The sequence below is a fragment of the Anomalospiza imberbis genome, chromosome 16 (assembly GCF_031753505.1).
Source record: "Anomalospiza imberbis isolate Cuckoo-Finch-1a 21T00152 chromosome 16, ASM3175350v1, whole genome shotgun sequence".
NCBI lineage: Eukaryota > Metazoa > Chordata > Aves > Passeriformes > Viduidae > Anomalospiza > Anomalospiza imberbis.
The window spans coordinates 9,386,075-9,402,135 of NC_089696.1; the positions used below are offsets into that span (position 1 = coordinate 9,386,075).

Genomic DNA, 16,061 nt, shown 5'->3' on the forward strand with positions numbered 1-16,061 from the left:
ATGGTGCCGAAGGCCATTCCCGGGGCACATTCCCGGGGCACATTCCCGGGGCACGTTCTCGAGGGACCGTCGGCACCGGGACCCCGCGCGCCGCAGGGTGTCGTGGCCCGCAGTGCCCGGGAGGGGGCGACACCCGCGCGGGTGCGCGGCCCCCGGAGCCCGCGCGGTGGCGCTGCTGCCGCCCGGCGCGCTGCCCGCCGGAGCAGTCGAGTTCGGGGTGCGCTCCCTGGAAGGTCAGCGCGGCGCGGGGTGTGCCGGGAAGGCGGAGTCTTCCTCCGGGACAGCCATCTTGTCCTGGCCGGGGCCGAGCCGAGGGGCGCGGGACGATGAAGGGGTTCCCGGTGGCCGCGCGCTCCCTCTCGGTGAGCGAGATCCGAGCGCGTCGTGCGCGGTGCGGGAGAGGCGCTACTGGCGGTGCCAGCTGCTGTCTGGGCCCGGGGACTGCGGGCGAGCCTGACCCCGGCCAGCCCGGGGCGATGAGCCGGGCAGGGGGCGGCGGGCGGCGGTCGTGGCAGCGGGGCTGCCGGGCTGCCCGCGGGGTCGGCGTGGGCGCCAGGGCCGGGCCGGGCCGGGCCGGCGGGCGGCGCGGCGGGAAGGCAGCTGAAGGTCAGGCAGGCCGCGGGCCGGGCCCGGAGCGCCCCGCGGCCAGCGGCGCCCCGGGCTTTGCCAGAGCCGCCCGGCAGCGGCCCACGGGGCACGGAGAGAAGGGAGGTGAGGGGGTCCCGGCGCGCTGGAGAAGCTTCAGCTGCTTGAGACAAGGTGGTGCCCTTGGCATTGGCACTTGCCGTGTCTGGAGGCGGGGGGGGTTGGGGGCAGAGGGCTTGTCCTGCCCAAAGGCTCTCGTGGAGCCGGCGGACCGCTGGGTAGAACCTGTGCTGCATGTCCGCTGGAAACGCGCTCAGGTGGGATGGAGAATGACCTCCGTGTGACAGCGTGTGAGTCAGTTTTAGATATGCAGTAGTAGTTCATAAATAAGTAGACTTAGAGTCTAAAACTAGGCGTCTTACCAAACCCTTGTTGCGGGAGGAAAGGAGTTTTTCCTAGATTCATACAGTCAACAGCAATGGGAATTACATCACTGGCATCCGTACAGCTGAGTGCTGTGGTGTTTCTGTCACTCGGTTTTCACTTTGAGATGCATAGGAATTAAGTTATCTTTTAATGTGAAAAGAGTAATATGTAAATTTACTAGTATAAGCAACTTCTAAAGTGGGTGGAAAGTAACAGCATTTCAGATTTGAAATCAGTAGTCTTGTCATTTCTGTTGCCAGCTGCTGAATGCAGGGCTCTTGTGGTATTCACCTCTCATGTGAAGGACTGCTTCTGGTAACTAAAAGCCTAGAATCATGGAATGGTTCGAGTCGGAAGGGACACTAGAGAGCATGTCATTCCAGCCCCCAGCCATGGGTAGGGACATCTTACACTAGACCAGGGTGTTCCAGGCTCTATCCAACCGGGCTTTGAAGACTTCAAGGGATGAGGCATCCAGAAATTCTCTGGACAACATGTTTCAGTGCCTCACCACCTCACAGGGAAGAATTTCTTCCTAAAATCTAGTGCAACTCTCTGATAGGTTAAAATTATTTCCCCTTGTCCTGTCACTATCTGCCTGTGTAAAAAGTCCCTCTTTATCTCTTTTAAGAGCCCCTTTATGGTACTGCAAGGCTGGAGTGAGGTCTCCCTGGAGCTTTCTCTTCTCCAGGCTGGATTCCCCAGCTCTCTCAGCCTGTCTGTAGCAGAGGTGCTCCTTTGATCATCTTCGTGGCCCCCTCTGGACCTATTTTGACAGGTCCAAACTGCAGGCTGGGGACTTGCCTCCATGTCCTCTTTGCATGCAGCAGTCAGTGCAGACAGGTTGGAACTCTGAGGTGGCTCTTCAGGAACTGAACTGCCTACTCCTGAGGAATTTAAAGTTACCTCCAAGGTGTTGTGCTGCATATGTGGATTGTTGTGCCTCTTGGTTCAGTGAATTGCTCTGCAGGTGTCCTACAGACTGCATGGGATGGAGAGGGATACCCACTGCACAGCTGCAAAGAGGAGGGGAGGAAAGGTTCCTTACAGTGCTATTTCTTGAAATTCCAGAGAACTTGAGTAAGTCATAGCACAGGTTTTGACTGGTGTAAAAAATAATCAGAGGAATTACAAGGCAATCACTGTTTTTACTCCAGTGTTTGAAGTCCTTCATTGTATTTCTACTTTAAAGTCGGATTCTTTTTCGGTATGTAAGGAAACATGATGAACTAATGAAGAAAATCCATTCTCTTATGCTTTCTCCTCTAGAAGAGATTTTACTCACTTAAAGTAGCTCCTAAAGTTTCATCCTCAGCAACTGCAGCAAAAGTGAAATTAACTCCAGAGTCTCAGGATCTTGAGGTCAGTATAAAAATGCAGGTTGTTTTTTCTCCCCCTCTCTTTTTAATTTTTTAAAACTCAGTCAAAACAGAGCTGTGGTAGTACTTCTACGGAATGAAAACAAAGTTTTTTTTCTTTTTAATGCAGATCACAAAATTACCAAATGGCTTAGTTATTGCATCTCTGGAAAACTTTTCTCCAGCTTCAAGAATTGGTGTGTTTATTAAAGCAGGCAGCAGATATGAAACCACCAGTAACCTGGGAACTGCTCACCTGCTTCGTCTTGCATCTAATTTGGTAGGTGTTTATTGTCTTTGTTATTATGTTGACAGTAGGTGAAATGGTCAAAAGTTTATTATTGCAAAAATAAATGGTATGGTAAAATTTAATGTGAGAGATCTTAGGAAGTGGAGAACAATGTACAGTGGTACTTGGTTATGTGGTTCAGTGCAGGAGAAATGATGCTGCGTCCTGGAAGATGGGAAGTAATGCTCATTTGTAATTGCATATAAATGGGTATTATTTTCTCTAGGGTCTTAAACTAGATATATATAGTATATTTATATTCAAATATACACATAACTAGTTCTACTTAAGCTGCAGTAAAAATTACTTCAGGTGGTTGATACATACTCAATCTTGTGCATGTGTGGAATATTTCTGAGTAGTTTCTCTTACTGCTGCCATCAACTCAGTATCTGTTTTTTAAATAGCTAGAGTTGTAAGTTGCCTTTTTTTTTTGTTTGTTTAATAGACTACTAAAGGAGCTTCCTCCTTCCGGATCACTCGTGGCATTGAAGCTGTTGGGGGCAGCCTGAGGTTTGTACCCACATAGAAAGATAATCTGTGTTGCTGAGATGCAGGGGAGCTCTAGGACTGAAGGGACCATAAGAAAATAAGCCCAAAATGTGTAGGTGGATAAGCTCAGCGTGGTACTTGAATACTGAATGTTGTCAAGGAAGATCTTGTACTTTTTGTTCTGTTAAGCTTAAAGCGTGAGCTCATGATTTGTATTTTAGAAACACCTTTCAGTAAAGAAGATATAAATATTGTGCACATGGAAGAAATATAATTTGTCTAGAAGATTAATTTTCTTTCTGCCTTTGCAAACTTTGTGAATAAACTCCCTAAAGTCAGATTTTTTTTCTTCTTCCATCTTTTGTGAATAGATTGCAGCCTTGGGAACAGTACAGACTGTAGTTAGCTTTTGTGACTTGAGGGTTTTAAGCCTAGAAAACAAGACTAAGAAGAATAAAAGAGGGATCTCACTGTACCTGCTTTCTTTCAGTGTATCTTGAAATCATCCATTAAGATCTTTTTATCTAGAATTTGGTTTAAAATAGTGTTTTATGACTCTACCCTTTTTCTGGTTGTGTCAGTAACAAATACGTTGAAGGAAAAGGACAGAATGAACTATGTTTTCTGCCAAAAGAGAGTAATTTCTAAATTGCCTTGTTTAATACATACACACTTTTTTTTTTTCTCATGTTTTGCTATTCAACCTTATTTGCTGTTTTACCTTGAATTATGGTGGTATCTTAAATTCTTATGGTCACAGGACACTTGTTATTACTTGAATATTATTACTTGGATACTGAAGATGTGAGTATTAATTAAGTCTGTTTCTGCTCTGTATGTGTTTAAACAGTCATCCCAGACAGATTTTAGGTTCAGTAATTACTCTCGTCTGTATCTTGATTAATTTGATCAACGGGGAGTATGTGTGAGAATTCACTCTTGTGTTCTTTGCTGAAATGGATTTTGTTTTTTTTTCTCATGTAGTGTGCACGCAACAAGAGAGCAAATGGCTTACTCTGTTGAGTGTCTGCGAGACTATGTGTAGGTATCTGGATGGGCTGTAAAGGGAATTACTGCCTTCTTTAACACTGTTTGGTAGGGAAGACCTGTCATTTTACAGGGTGGGAGGAATATCTCTTCTCATGCTTTTGTAATAAATCAGTAAATTACTATATTATTATTCAACTTCTATGTCATGTTACTGAGCATACAAATGCTACAGAATTGAATTATCCTACCTTGTACAGCAGTGCTGATAATTGCTCTGGCTTGAGTGATGTTTTGTTGTTGACATGTTACTTAGAGTTTAATTTTAATTGCTTTCAACTGCAGAAGAAGCACATGTTACTTGTGTTTAATACCTTTGTAACATTTTTTATCTAGTGATACAGTAATGGAATATCTCCTGAATGTTACCACAGCGCCAGAGTTCAGACCATGGGAAGTAGCTGCTCTTCAGCCACAATTAAAAGTTGATAAAGCAATTGCACGTCAGAATCCTCAAGTTGGTAAGTGTATTTTCGATCCACTGTATTGGCTCTGCAGGAGTTCCTTCAAAATGAAAAAATAGTTTCCATTTTGCTCTGTCACATGAACATTGAATTTTTCAGCTTATTGGTATGGAACTTTTCTTAATACACAGGTTTTTCCAGCCTGTGGTAACATTTAGCAAGTAACATGCTGAAGACATCTTACACCATTCTCCTTGACAGCTTTCATTTTGCATTTTCAATTCTTTTCGAGTACAGCCAAAGAATGTGCAAGTCATAAGTGTTGTTGACAATGTATTTGCAGAAGCTTGTGTTCTGAAAACCATATTTAGGTATTACTCATTGGTGTGAAAATAGTATCCTGCAAAAGACTCCTTGAATTTGTATGGTTATTTTGGTATAAAAACAATATGTATTTTCATCACACTGGAAATGGGTTCCAGCTTTAGGATTGTAAATGTAGATTTCTGTGCTTAAGGGAAAACAAAGAAGAAACACAACATAAAGCCTCAGTCAAATCAAGCCTATTTCAGTATATCTTGTGTTATTAACTCTCATCATCCAAGATCACCCAGGTAGTTCTACTCAATAAACATAAATTTGTACCACTCTGAAGCATGTTTACCTTTGTAACCCATTGAAGGTGACAGTGTAATGTTGGAAAAATCTCTGGCTCATACTGAAGTGCTAGTATTTTTTTTAAATTATTCATAATCTTTTATTTTAACTTATATCAACTGCAGGTTGGTTTTCATAGTAATGTAATATTTTCAGTTGCAGTTGTGTTCAGAAACATAACCATAAAGAAAGGAATTTTTCTCTTGAGGAAAAAGTATGAGCAAATAAAAGGAGAATATCAAAACAGGAATTACAGGGATGCTATTGGAATGCAGAAAAACAATGAGAAGGGAATTGAAGACACTAGCATCCTTCATCTGAGTAGGGAGATAGAACGGGCTGTCTAGAATATGATTTGTAGCTTTGTGAGGTGTCTCATCTTTCTTAAGAGCAAGGGATGCCTGCAGTGAAGATGATCACTAATGGGATGCTGCTCTCCTTCTTCTAAACACTGATTGCATTTATAGCTTGCTGTTGAAGCCAAAAAGTGTTGAGCATATATAAGTTATTATATATATATAAGTTTGTTTTGGTTACTTTTTAATAAGTTAAAGAATAGAAGGCTTCAGGCCAGATTGCTCCAGCCCAAGGATTTGGAAACTTCCCTATGAATTGGATTATTCCAGACCTGCTTTTGCAAATTGTATGGTCCCTAAAGTGGACCACAGCTTCTTCATTTAGTTTTGTTCATAACCTTTGTTACATGTGGGTCTTGTCTTAATTATCTGAAACGTTGTTCCTCTCAGGAGTGCTGGAAAACTTGCATGCTGCAGCTTACAAAAATGCTCTGGCAAACCCCTTGTATTGTCCAGACTACAGAGTTGGAAAAATTACCTCTGAGCAGGTAGGGTTCTTTGTATTGTGCTGTATGTCTGTTCCAGTTTTTTGTCAGGAATAGGTGGTGAGAGAAAATCAATTTAGTATATATACAGTCACTATTTACTACCTTAGTGATCTGGTGTTAAAATAATTTATTTCCATGCAACTTTGAATACTGGGTGCAGAACTGATACTTGCATTTAAAAAGATGGTTACTGTCAGTGGCTTTCTGTTGACAGTAAGACTGTCAATGAAATGCAGGTGTTCTTGTATAAAAGAGTTTTGTAGTTGTCACTGGGAAATGCAAATAAATTATATTCTATAGATAGTTCCTTTTGAAATCTTTGGAATTTGTTTAAAAAAGTATAAGGGGCTATGTCAGAAACACGCGTGATTTTTGTTCTTTAAACAAAATACCCTAAAATGCGAATTTACTGTTGCAGCTTCACCATTTTGTACAGAACAATTTCACAAGTTCAAGAATGGCTCTCGTAGGAATAGGTATGTATGTTCCTCAATGAACACTGCAGGTCATATGGGAAAACTGCTGGGGAAATTGGAGTTCTCTGTAGACGTAAACTGTTACCATAGGCTTCACTTTTATTTAACTGCTGTAGTTTTTCAATGTCATTGCATTACTTGGAGTAACTGTTGTGTTGCAGGTATAAAGCACTCTACCTTAAAGCAAGTTGCAGAGCAATTCCTAAATATCCGAAGTGGATCTGGTGCTCCTGGTGCAAAGGCTGTTTATAGAGGGGGTAAGGATGTTTCTTGAAACTTTTCTGAGTGACTGATTTTCTGTTTATAAATTAGTAGTAGCATTCAAAGTTACAACTGAAAACTATACCATTGCACTAAATGCTAGGCATTGGAAGTGACAGTTCAGATGCATATCCCATTTAAATAGGCAGAAGATTCCACCATGGAAGGTTCTGAGACAAAACTGAACCCAGCTCTTCAACAAAGTTTTACCTGAGACATCGTTTTTTCTATAAAGTGAAAAGTAAGCTGCCAGATGGTTTCTCTTGGCCTTTTTGGTAAGATTTCTGTAAGAGTAGGTTAAGGGCTGTCAGGAAGTGGAGGTAGGATTTCTATTTAGGGAAGATGTGTTAAATGTTGTAAGTAATGCTTAGCTTTGTCAGAGCAGTGTCTTGTACCATTGCCAACAGCTATTATTTAGTTGGAGTATTAGATGTCTCCATAAAGACATGAAGGGGAAAAAGAAAGTTTCCAGCATTCAGTATTTGACTGGAATAACTTCAGTTTCTATAAGCCAGCATAAATATTATTATGAATAGAAGGTATTTGTTATATGGAGACTCTTGAGTTTTATCATCCCACACTGTGTATGGTTCAGGGTCAGCTTCAAATAAGGCATAGTAAGGTACTGGGTTTTGTGCTAGCAAGGAAAATTTTGAATGTAAAAGACTTCTTAAAATTACCTTCAGCCTCATGCTTCCTTCCTGAGGGGACATGCAGTAACTTCAGGCCTTGCTCTTCTCTTGTTAAAGGGAAATGTTTCTTTTCTATGCCTGTGAATGTACTGTAGTTTCTAATTGAACACTGTATTACCTTTTTTGTGTTGTATTTCTAGGAGAAATCAGGAAACAGACTGGTGATAGCCTTGTCCATGCTGCTATTGTAGCAGAAGGAGCTGTTGTTGGGAGCCCAGAAGCAAATGCCTTCAGTGTCCTTCAGCATGTTTTAGGTGCTGGGCCCCTTGTCAAGAGGGGAAGCAATGTTACAAGCAAATTGGCCCAGGGTGTTGCTAAAGCAACCAGCCAGCCATTTGATGTAAGTTCAAAGGATTACTGTATTCTGGTTTTTAAGTAAAATGTGTATTATCGTTGAGAGGTTACTCCCTTCAGCTAGAATCTTAATTGGTTCATTCTTGCACACATTACAGTGTATCAGGGAAGAGCTTCCACTCTGATCTTTCCTCAGCACAGATGGAGTTTAGCTTCTTTAATTACAGTATTTTAGATCCTAATAGTAATTATTTTCCAATGCTTGATGCTGAATTACTCTGATACTTAAAACAGTTACTGTTTATTTTGCAGGTTTCTGCATTTAATGTTAATTACTCTGATTCAGGGCTCTTTGGGATTTATACCATATCCCAGGCTCCAAATGCTGGGGAGGTGAGTTGCTGATTACAATTTAAGCATTAACAACATAACCTTCAAAGTAATGTTATGATTTGAGACAGTGACTGATTCATCAAAAAAAAAAAAAAATTCCTGTATAAGAATGCTGCATATTCAGTTATGACTTAGCTCTATAAGCTGGCAATGAGACTTGCTTTGTGTGAAGGACAGATACATAATATGAACTGAAGTTTTGCCTTGAATTGCTGACTGTGATTGCTGATATACATTTGTAAGCCTAAGTATATAATGAAAAATATGCTGTCTCTTTAAGCTGGCAGAACTGAGCACTTCCATGAAGAATGGTGAGACCATATAAATTAATGCTGTAGTGCAGTTGAAATCCACACTGGTTTTTGTGCACTTTTGGGCATTCATTACAGTGTTTTTCGTTTTGTTATAAAACTTCTCAGAATTGTGTTCAGGCAGACAGTCTGCACATTGTCAGCTGCTCTTCCCTTGAAGTTTCCAAGATAGCAGATAATAGAAGTAACATGTCGAAATTCGATGTGGGAAGAAACCTTAAATGATTTCATTTTCCTCAGGTCATTAAAGCTGCTTTGAACCAGGTAAAGGCAGTTGCTCAGGGCGGTGTCACCGATGCTGATGTCAAAATGGCAAAGTAAGTGTGTAAAGAATTCTTAAGTGTGTAAAGAGAATTTTCTTAACATGCAGCTGCTTGTGAAACACACAGACTATTCTGTACAGTAGAGCTTACCCTGTAATTATTTCCATGGGGAACTACTCTCAGTCCTGCATTAAAACTGAGGCCCTGTCAATATTCTTTTTGAAAGCTGTACTGATTCTCCAGTAGTGTTATTTCCTAATAAAAACACAGAAGTGAGAAGTGTTAATATTTTCTGAAGAATGTTTCAGTGTAAGAAATTAGCAAGTGTCAGCAGATGCTGTCGTTTTAATCATACTCTGTAGTATTAAGATGTATTTTAATTAGAATCCTAAATTGCATTATTTAGGTAATTCCCTTTACAGTTACTTGAGCAATTCCCAAAACAATTATAATACGCAATCTGTGCCAACTTCAAAGAAAAAGAGTAATGAGGGTCTGCAAGTGTAAAGCACTGAATTAGTGATGGTACACCAAGTGCTGGAAATACATGCCCCTAGGAATATTTGGGGGAGGAGGTCTCCAAGTAGTGTTAAAGTGCATTGATCTTTTAAAGCTGCAGTTGTGCAAAACAACGGTGTAGTACAGACTCAAGTAGCAAAATGAAAATACTGTCTGTTGCATGAATAAAATACAAGACTCTGTGTAAAGCATAGTTACACAGAATAGGATAGTCTAGACATGATTGGTTCTGCTTTAGTCACTAGTAGCTAAATGGTGGATTCTGGACTTTTATACTGGGCGTTATTTGTTTTGTGTGTTGTGGGTTTTGTGGAATTTTGTTTTGTTCTTTTTTTTTTAACAAAGCTGCCTGGCATTAGGGAGTTACATGCAATGCTGCTGTGGCTAGTTTTCTTTTTCTTTTTTTCTGGAGTTTCCTTTCTGGAATGACTTCATACATTTCCTATATTCCTCTTTTTCCTTTATTGAAAAAAAAAAAAAAAAAAAAAAGAACAACAAGCCCAAACCCAGTCAGTTCTATTTGCAGAGTCTGGCAATTCAATCAGAAATACCAAGCTACTTAATAATAAGCTATTGGAATAAATAATTGTCCATCTTTTTGTCTTTAGAATAGAAGGACTGGCTTACAAAAATAAGGTTTTCATATGTAGCAGTGATTCTGCATGAAACACAAAAAACAAACTCTTTTAACAAAACATTGAACTATTACAGGAGTAGACTGAGCATTTACATTCACTGCTTCTGTGTCGCTTAAGACAAAATTGCTCTGCATGCATCTGTTCTTGATGAGAAAATTTGATTTAAACTTGATAGTTTGTCTAACTACATTAGTTACCTCAGACAGAAACAAATCCTGAGCTAGAGATCTTCTGACTGTGTGGGGGAGACAGTAGGTGTTCAAGTACCTGTCATTTTCATGCTTTGACTGTCTATGGTGCCTCTTTCCTAACCATGGAATCCTTCCCTTTTAGAAAAGGGAAACCTTTCAAAATGGAATCTTGAGAAGTTTAAAAGGACCAAAACCTCATTGTATTTATGGGGTGGTAGGGAAGGTAATAGCAGGACTTGCAAGCTTGCTCATTGTTGATGCTTTGTTTGATGGCAGAAATCAGCTGAAAGCCAACTATTTGATGTCAGTGGAGACCTCAAAAGGGTTGCTGAACGAAATTGGCTCCGAGTCCCTGGTTTCTGGCACACACACAGCCCCATCTGCTGCTGCTCAGAAAATCGACTCTGTAGCCACTGCTGATGTTGTGAATGTAAGTATGTGTCAGCACCCACAGGTGTTCCTTAATCACTGTGTCAGGTTTTTTATGGAAAACTGATGCTCATTTCTGTGTGTTTATAAACACACGCGTATGCTATCTTTAAAAACAGAAAAGGCAGCTCATTTATGAATCTCAGCTGGGTATCTTTTGATGTCTTAACTTACTTTATTAACAGAAGACTCTTTAATACACTGTAAAACTAGTGTAGCTGGGAATTATGTAAAATTCTCATCTTCTTCACTTGAATTTACCAAAACTGGCAACTAATATTCATGGAAAACTTCATATTAGTTTCAGTGCAGGTGATTCTGTGTCAAGGTTTTTAGGATTCCTGAGTCTAGAATAATGGGTGTGTTTAATAAAACAATTAAGCTTTCAGTGATAAATAGATGTAACTTTGTTGCTAGTGCACATTATCTTGTTGCTTATATGTGAAGTTAATTTCTAAAAATCTATCATAAAGAGAAATTCTGAGATATAAAATTTGTTTTTTCACAGTCATTGCTTATTTGTATTGCAGCAACTAGCAATAGCTTTAGTAGTAATGAGATACACTGTATTTTATGGTGTAGTAATTAATTTAGGAATAACCATTTCTAGAGTTCATGCCTTTTATATCTGTCTATCTGCCATTTCTGTTTAGATCACAAAATGAGCATCTGCATTAGAAGCAATTAGATGTATACAGCAAAAGGAGGATTGTTTACATGATGGTGTATATAGCAGTGCCAGGATTTGTTATTTGTTTTAGTAACTTGAAGCTGATGCTAGTAGTAGCATCAACTCTGTTGTAGTGAATATTTCCTCATATTCACTTTCCTGATTTATTTTCAGGCTGCAAAGAAGTTCCTCAGTGGGAAGAAATCAATGGCAGCTTCTGGGGATTTGGGAAATACTCCTTTTCTTGATGAGTTATAAAAACAAATCTGGGATGGGTTTGATTCAAGATGGACCTGAGGTCTAAGTCACCTATGTTCTAAATGAATTACTACTAACTTGTTATTTATGAATTCAGTTCTTCTCAGAAAGTTAATCTTGAGTAATTGTGGGTTTGCACTCATCAAATAAAGTGCTGAGTTAATACATTTTATGTAGAAGTTTTTTTCGCTGAAAATGGTATGTAAAAGGCTGATAAATCTGGCTCTGTACAGTGGAGGTAAAAACCACAGTGCAAAAACAAGATGAGTTTTGGTCAATGTAAAAAAAAAATTATGTAAAAAATGATCACTGCAGTGAAGGCAAGTGCAGTAATTACCACTGGTTAGCCATATATTCTTGTATATTCAGGAAAAGTTCTTGATATATTGTCTCTGCCATCCTTATATGAATTAAGTAAAGAGATTTGCCTTCAAACAAAGCTTGCAGTTCCTACTTGTCTGGGACTAGAAGAGATTTTGTTTCTCCATGACTTCTCCACAAGTAGTGCTGGAAGAAGTCTTTGAAGGGATTAGCTAGGACATAAATTTTTTGAAGTCTAGGCATATATTAAAAGAAAACAGATACAATACATCATACAAAATTTAGGGTTTGAAGAAGCCAAGTTTTGAGCTGTTCTGAAGCAAACCAAGACTTACAGACAGGATGCACGTGACACAGAAGCGTAGGAGGAAGAGGAATGAGTCTCGGTATGAAGGAGGTCAAACACCACTGGCTTGGAATGTAGGATTGCACAGTGCACCAGGGTCATTATGGAGTACAGCATCACACTGTGCCTACTCAGGTGTCTGGCCTGTATCAGATATTCACCAAATTTTGGATATTGCTGGTAACATGAATGAACTCACAACACTACAACTATGAAGATTTATTCTGAAAAGCATCCAAGTCTATATCATCATCATTGCTGGGCCCAGTGTCATCTTCATCCTCAGTGTTTTCACTCACACTGGAAATACACAGCATGCTAGTACTTGAACATGCAGTAATTCCCAAGCCATTTAGTTAGCTAATTATGGGATCTGCATTTTTTTTTCAGATGCTTGTTCTAAAGCAAAGTTCTTCAATTCTGAAGCTCCTCTAGTGTCAAACATTCTATTGTTCATTATCACTTGTATACTCTTTCCCTTGGTCTTTCTCTTTGCTCAGTCAACAGAAAAGCAAGCTCTTCTTTTTCTGCTCTTTCAGCATAGTAAATGATTTATTTAAACATAAAGGTTTAATCTCTTGGAAAGTCCCTTGCTGTGTGAGCTTCCTTTCTGCTGTTCTAGCCTAATTATTTCATTTTAATACTTGTGTTCCTTCGCCTACCTCTGAGGTTTGTTTCTGTTAAAACTCTGTGCCTCGGGAAAACTTGGAACTGCCTTGTAACCCATCTAGATTAATTCTACTACCTGTGTGGACCACCCTTAGCACTGAGAGCAAGGTACTCTTAAAAGCTGTATGCCATGGCTCTCACAAAAAGTGGCGGTTTTTTTCCTGTTTAATTTTAAACGTCCTGATCTTTAATCACTGCTGGGAGTTCGATTGATTAAGAAACAAATAAGCTTTGTACAGGATTGTAGTAAGAGCTCCATCTTGGTATCATCAGCTGATTATGTCTTGATGTGTTTTTTACACTAATGTCCATTACAAATGGCCATGATCTCTGACTTCAGGGGTTTTATTGCCAGCCAGAATTTATGCTGACAGAGGAGGCAGGAAAGGACCTTACAAGACATTGTCAGGAGCAGCCAGAGGTTAAGCAGGAGGTATCTGCAAGAGCTGAGGCATTCCAGCAGAAAGCAGCCACTGAAGATTTTTATGGAGATAAATCTTTCTTGCACCATTGAAGGTATTTTGAGGAGACACACATATCATCCAGCCCTGTTTCTTCTTGCTGGCATGGAGAAAGGACAGGCATGCCTCCGTGCCAGTTTGGTGAGTAACTGTAGGATTTTAAGACAGTAGTACCTCCCACTAGCTCTGTTAATTTCTGCCTCCTCCTAAAGTCAGCAGAGTGGCACCAGCTCGTTCACACTACAAGCAGTAATACTATTTGAAACTTTTCAGATTACACTCATCTTAATCAGATGAGGAAAAAAGTCCATAAAGATAAAATCTACTTCGCTGCAAGAAAAGCTCCTAAGTAGTGCATTTGTGCAGCTTACTTTTCTCAAGCCCCATGCTCTGGGCATTGGTATTAATGCCAAAATAAGTGTGCTGCTTGTGTTATCATTAAGAGATGGAGCTTCTACAGACTACTACATTTAATGCAAAATTTTACAGGTTTGGTCCTAAACAAGTAAGTTCATCCTAAACATGAATTGAACAGATTCAGCTGTTTGGTGTGGGGTTTTTTTTTTGCATATGGCATGTCCTGAGTTAGATCCAGGTGCTCCAGGAAGCATGCCCAACTTGTTTCTTTTGGTTCCAAAAACTAAGATCAGCTACAAAGGAACAATGTTTGTTACAAGTCCTCAACCCGCTTTACACCCTTCTGTACTTGCTGCAGTAAATCAACGCATCACATGCTGTAAATAATTTGATTCCTTGTAGCCTTTATTGAAAATGCTTTTGATGCTTGCCTTCTTCAAATTGTTGCAAATAAAACTACTTACTTTCAGTGATGCCTATTTTTAATATTCAATTATTAGTATTCTAATTGTAGGTGGAGAAAAAAACACAAAAAACCCCATGAAAACAAACCAACAACCAAATCAGTATCATAGATATACTTCTGTATATCAAAGGGGTTTTTTTCAGGGAATGGATGAATGCTATCACATCCTAAGAAAATAATTAAAAAGTATTTAGTTCAAATTTATGCTCCAGATTTTTCCACTGATTTTTTTTACTCAGATCTAAAGTGCTTTCCTAAGAAAAGGCTAAGAACTTCACTTGATCATTTTTATTTCATCGAGCAAGTAGATATTTCTTCCTGGTACTTGCAATTCTGAAGAAAGGACTGCCCAAACTATAAAGGCACTGCTAGGAAAATTGTTCTAATTTAAAGATATGCATTTTCACTGTACAGCTAGTAAATTTCTAAATTACTTCATTACACTACAGTCTTCGCTTCATAGATTTCAATGTTAAGAGACAATTTCATGCTGGGAATTACCATAGCGCGCTCTCATCCCCAAACTGTAGTTCATGAGTTTAATGTAATTGGGCTGGGGACCCATGTGAAGCACTCACATTTACAGAGCTTTCAATTTCCAGTTTAATACAGGTGTCAGATGTTCCACAAGAAACCTTTAATAACTGGTAATAGTCTGCTAGTTCTGATACGGTTCATTTCAGGTTTAAAACATTTAGCAAATGAACACCTGTGTGGATTGTTAAAGCACAGAGATTAGTCTAGTGCCACTTTGTAACTACTCAGTGTAATAAAGAGAAAAAGCAAACAATAAGGCAAATTAATTTCAAGCCTTGTGAAGATTTGTGTTACTTGTAGAATGAAATTACTTGAGCAATAATGCACAGAATAAAGAATGTTATTCAAGTCTAGTTGCTACATAAAGGTAATAGTCAAAATATTTTTTGGAAAAAATCTGCTGGTGAATAGGAAATCTATTTTTGCTGAAGAACGATGTATAGGCTTAAATCTTGAACTGATTATGGAACAGTCACCATAGCTGCTATTTTAAGATCACAGGTATTTCATCACAGTGGAATGCTGGCACTGAGCTTTATACAGTTTGTGCTAGTTTCTTTTCTCTGTAATTTGAACTGAGTTTCTTTTGATGTCTGTAAGTGTAAATAAATCAGAGACTCAAAGTATAAATGCAGAATAAGGATATCTTCAATGCAATTAAATTTTAATATCACTATTTGTTCTTTTTACCTGGTTTCAGCTTTCCATCATTACTGTAGAACTTTTTTCATCAACGCTTGTTATCGGGAGATACGGCCCATCCCGTACCATTGTAAGGGCTAGTCCTTGTTCATCCATCCCAATCTCTGCTATCAATGCTGCAACCCGGGTGTGCTGAGAGAATTTTCCAGGGCTGTCAACAGCCCTTTGAAAATGAGAGGGAAACTTTACTAGCTGAAAGTGTGATATCATTCTTCAATAAAAGTTTAAGGAGACATTTGAGAAGGTGCTGTCCCCATTCTTAAGTATCCAAACAGTTAAGCCTCTCATCCTTAGTTATTTCCTTAGACTAGCATTGTGTGCTGAGTTGCTGCCAAAAGACTACATAAACTTACTTTCTGCAAATAAATACACTGAAAGTAGTTTTTACTTAGAAACTTATTTCTTAAGAAGTCACACATTTTGCCAAGAGGAGGAGCAACAGTGCTGTTACTTAAGCATTCATTACTAACAGCAATATATTCAGGGAAGGTAGAGAACAGGGCACAAATAACAGAGGAGTTTCCAGCTACTAAAGACTTCAAGAAAATACAGCAGGGAAGGTAGAGAACAGGGCACAAATAACAGGAGTTTCCAGCTACTAAAGACTTCAAGAAAATACAGCATGCCTATAGCAAATGGATTTTTCAAATCACTATTTCTTCCATGCACCAATTTTTTCTGGTTTAGAGGGAATAATTTCAGCTA

At 39.4% G+C, this 16,061-nt stretch overlaps 1 protein-coding gene across 1 annotated transcript; it reads left to right on the forward strand.

The window, feature by feature from the left end:
• The first annotated feature begins 229 nt into the window (after positions 1–229).
• Positions 230–11,664, forward strand: UQCRC2 (ubiquinol-cytochrome c reductase core protein 2). Its single transcript, XM_068206924.1, has 14 exons — positions 230–362; positions 2,281–2,373; positions 2,500–2,649; positions 3,107–3,171; positions 4,135–4,191; positions 4,534–4,658; positions 6,005–6,102; positions 6,521–6,578; positions 6,740–6,835; positions 7,672–7,871; positions 8,138–8,218; positions 8,770–8,846; positions 10,417–10,570; positions 11,414–11,664. The coding sequence occupies exons 1-14, from the start codon at positions 327–329 to the stop codon at positions 11,495–11,497; spliced, it is 1,374 nt and encodes a 457-aa protein (XP_068063025.1). The 5' UTR covers positions 230–326; the 3' UTR covers positions 11,498–11,664.
• Positions 11,665–16,061: the final 4,397 nt, after the last annotated feature.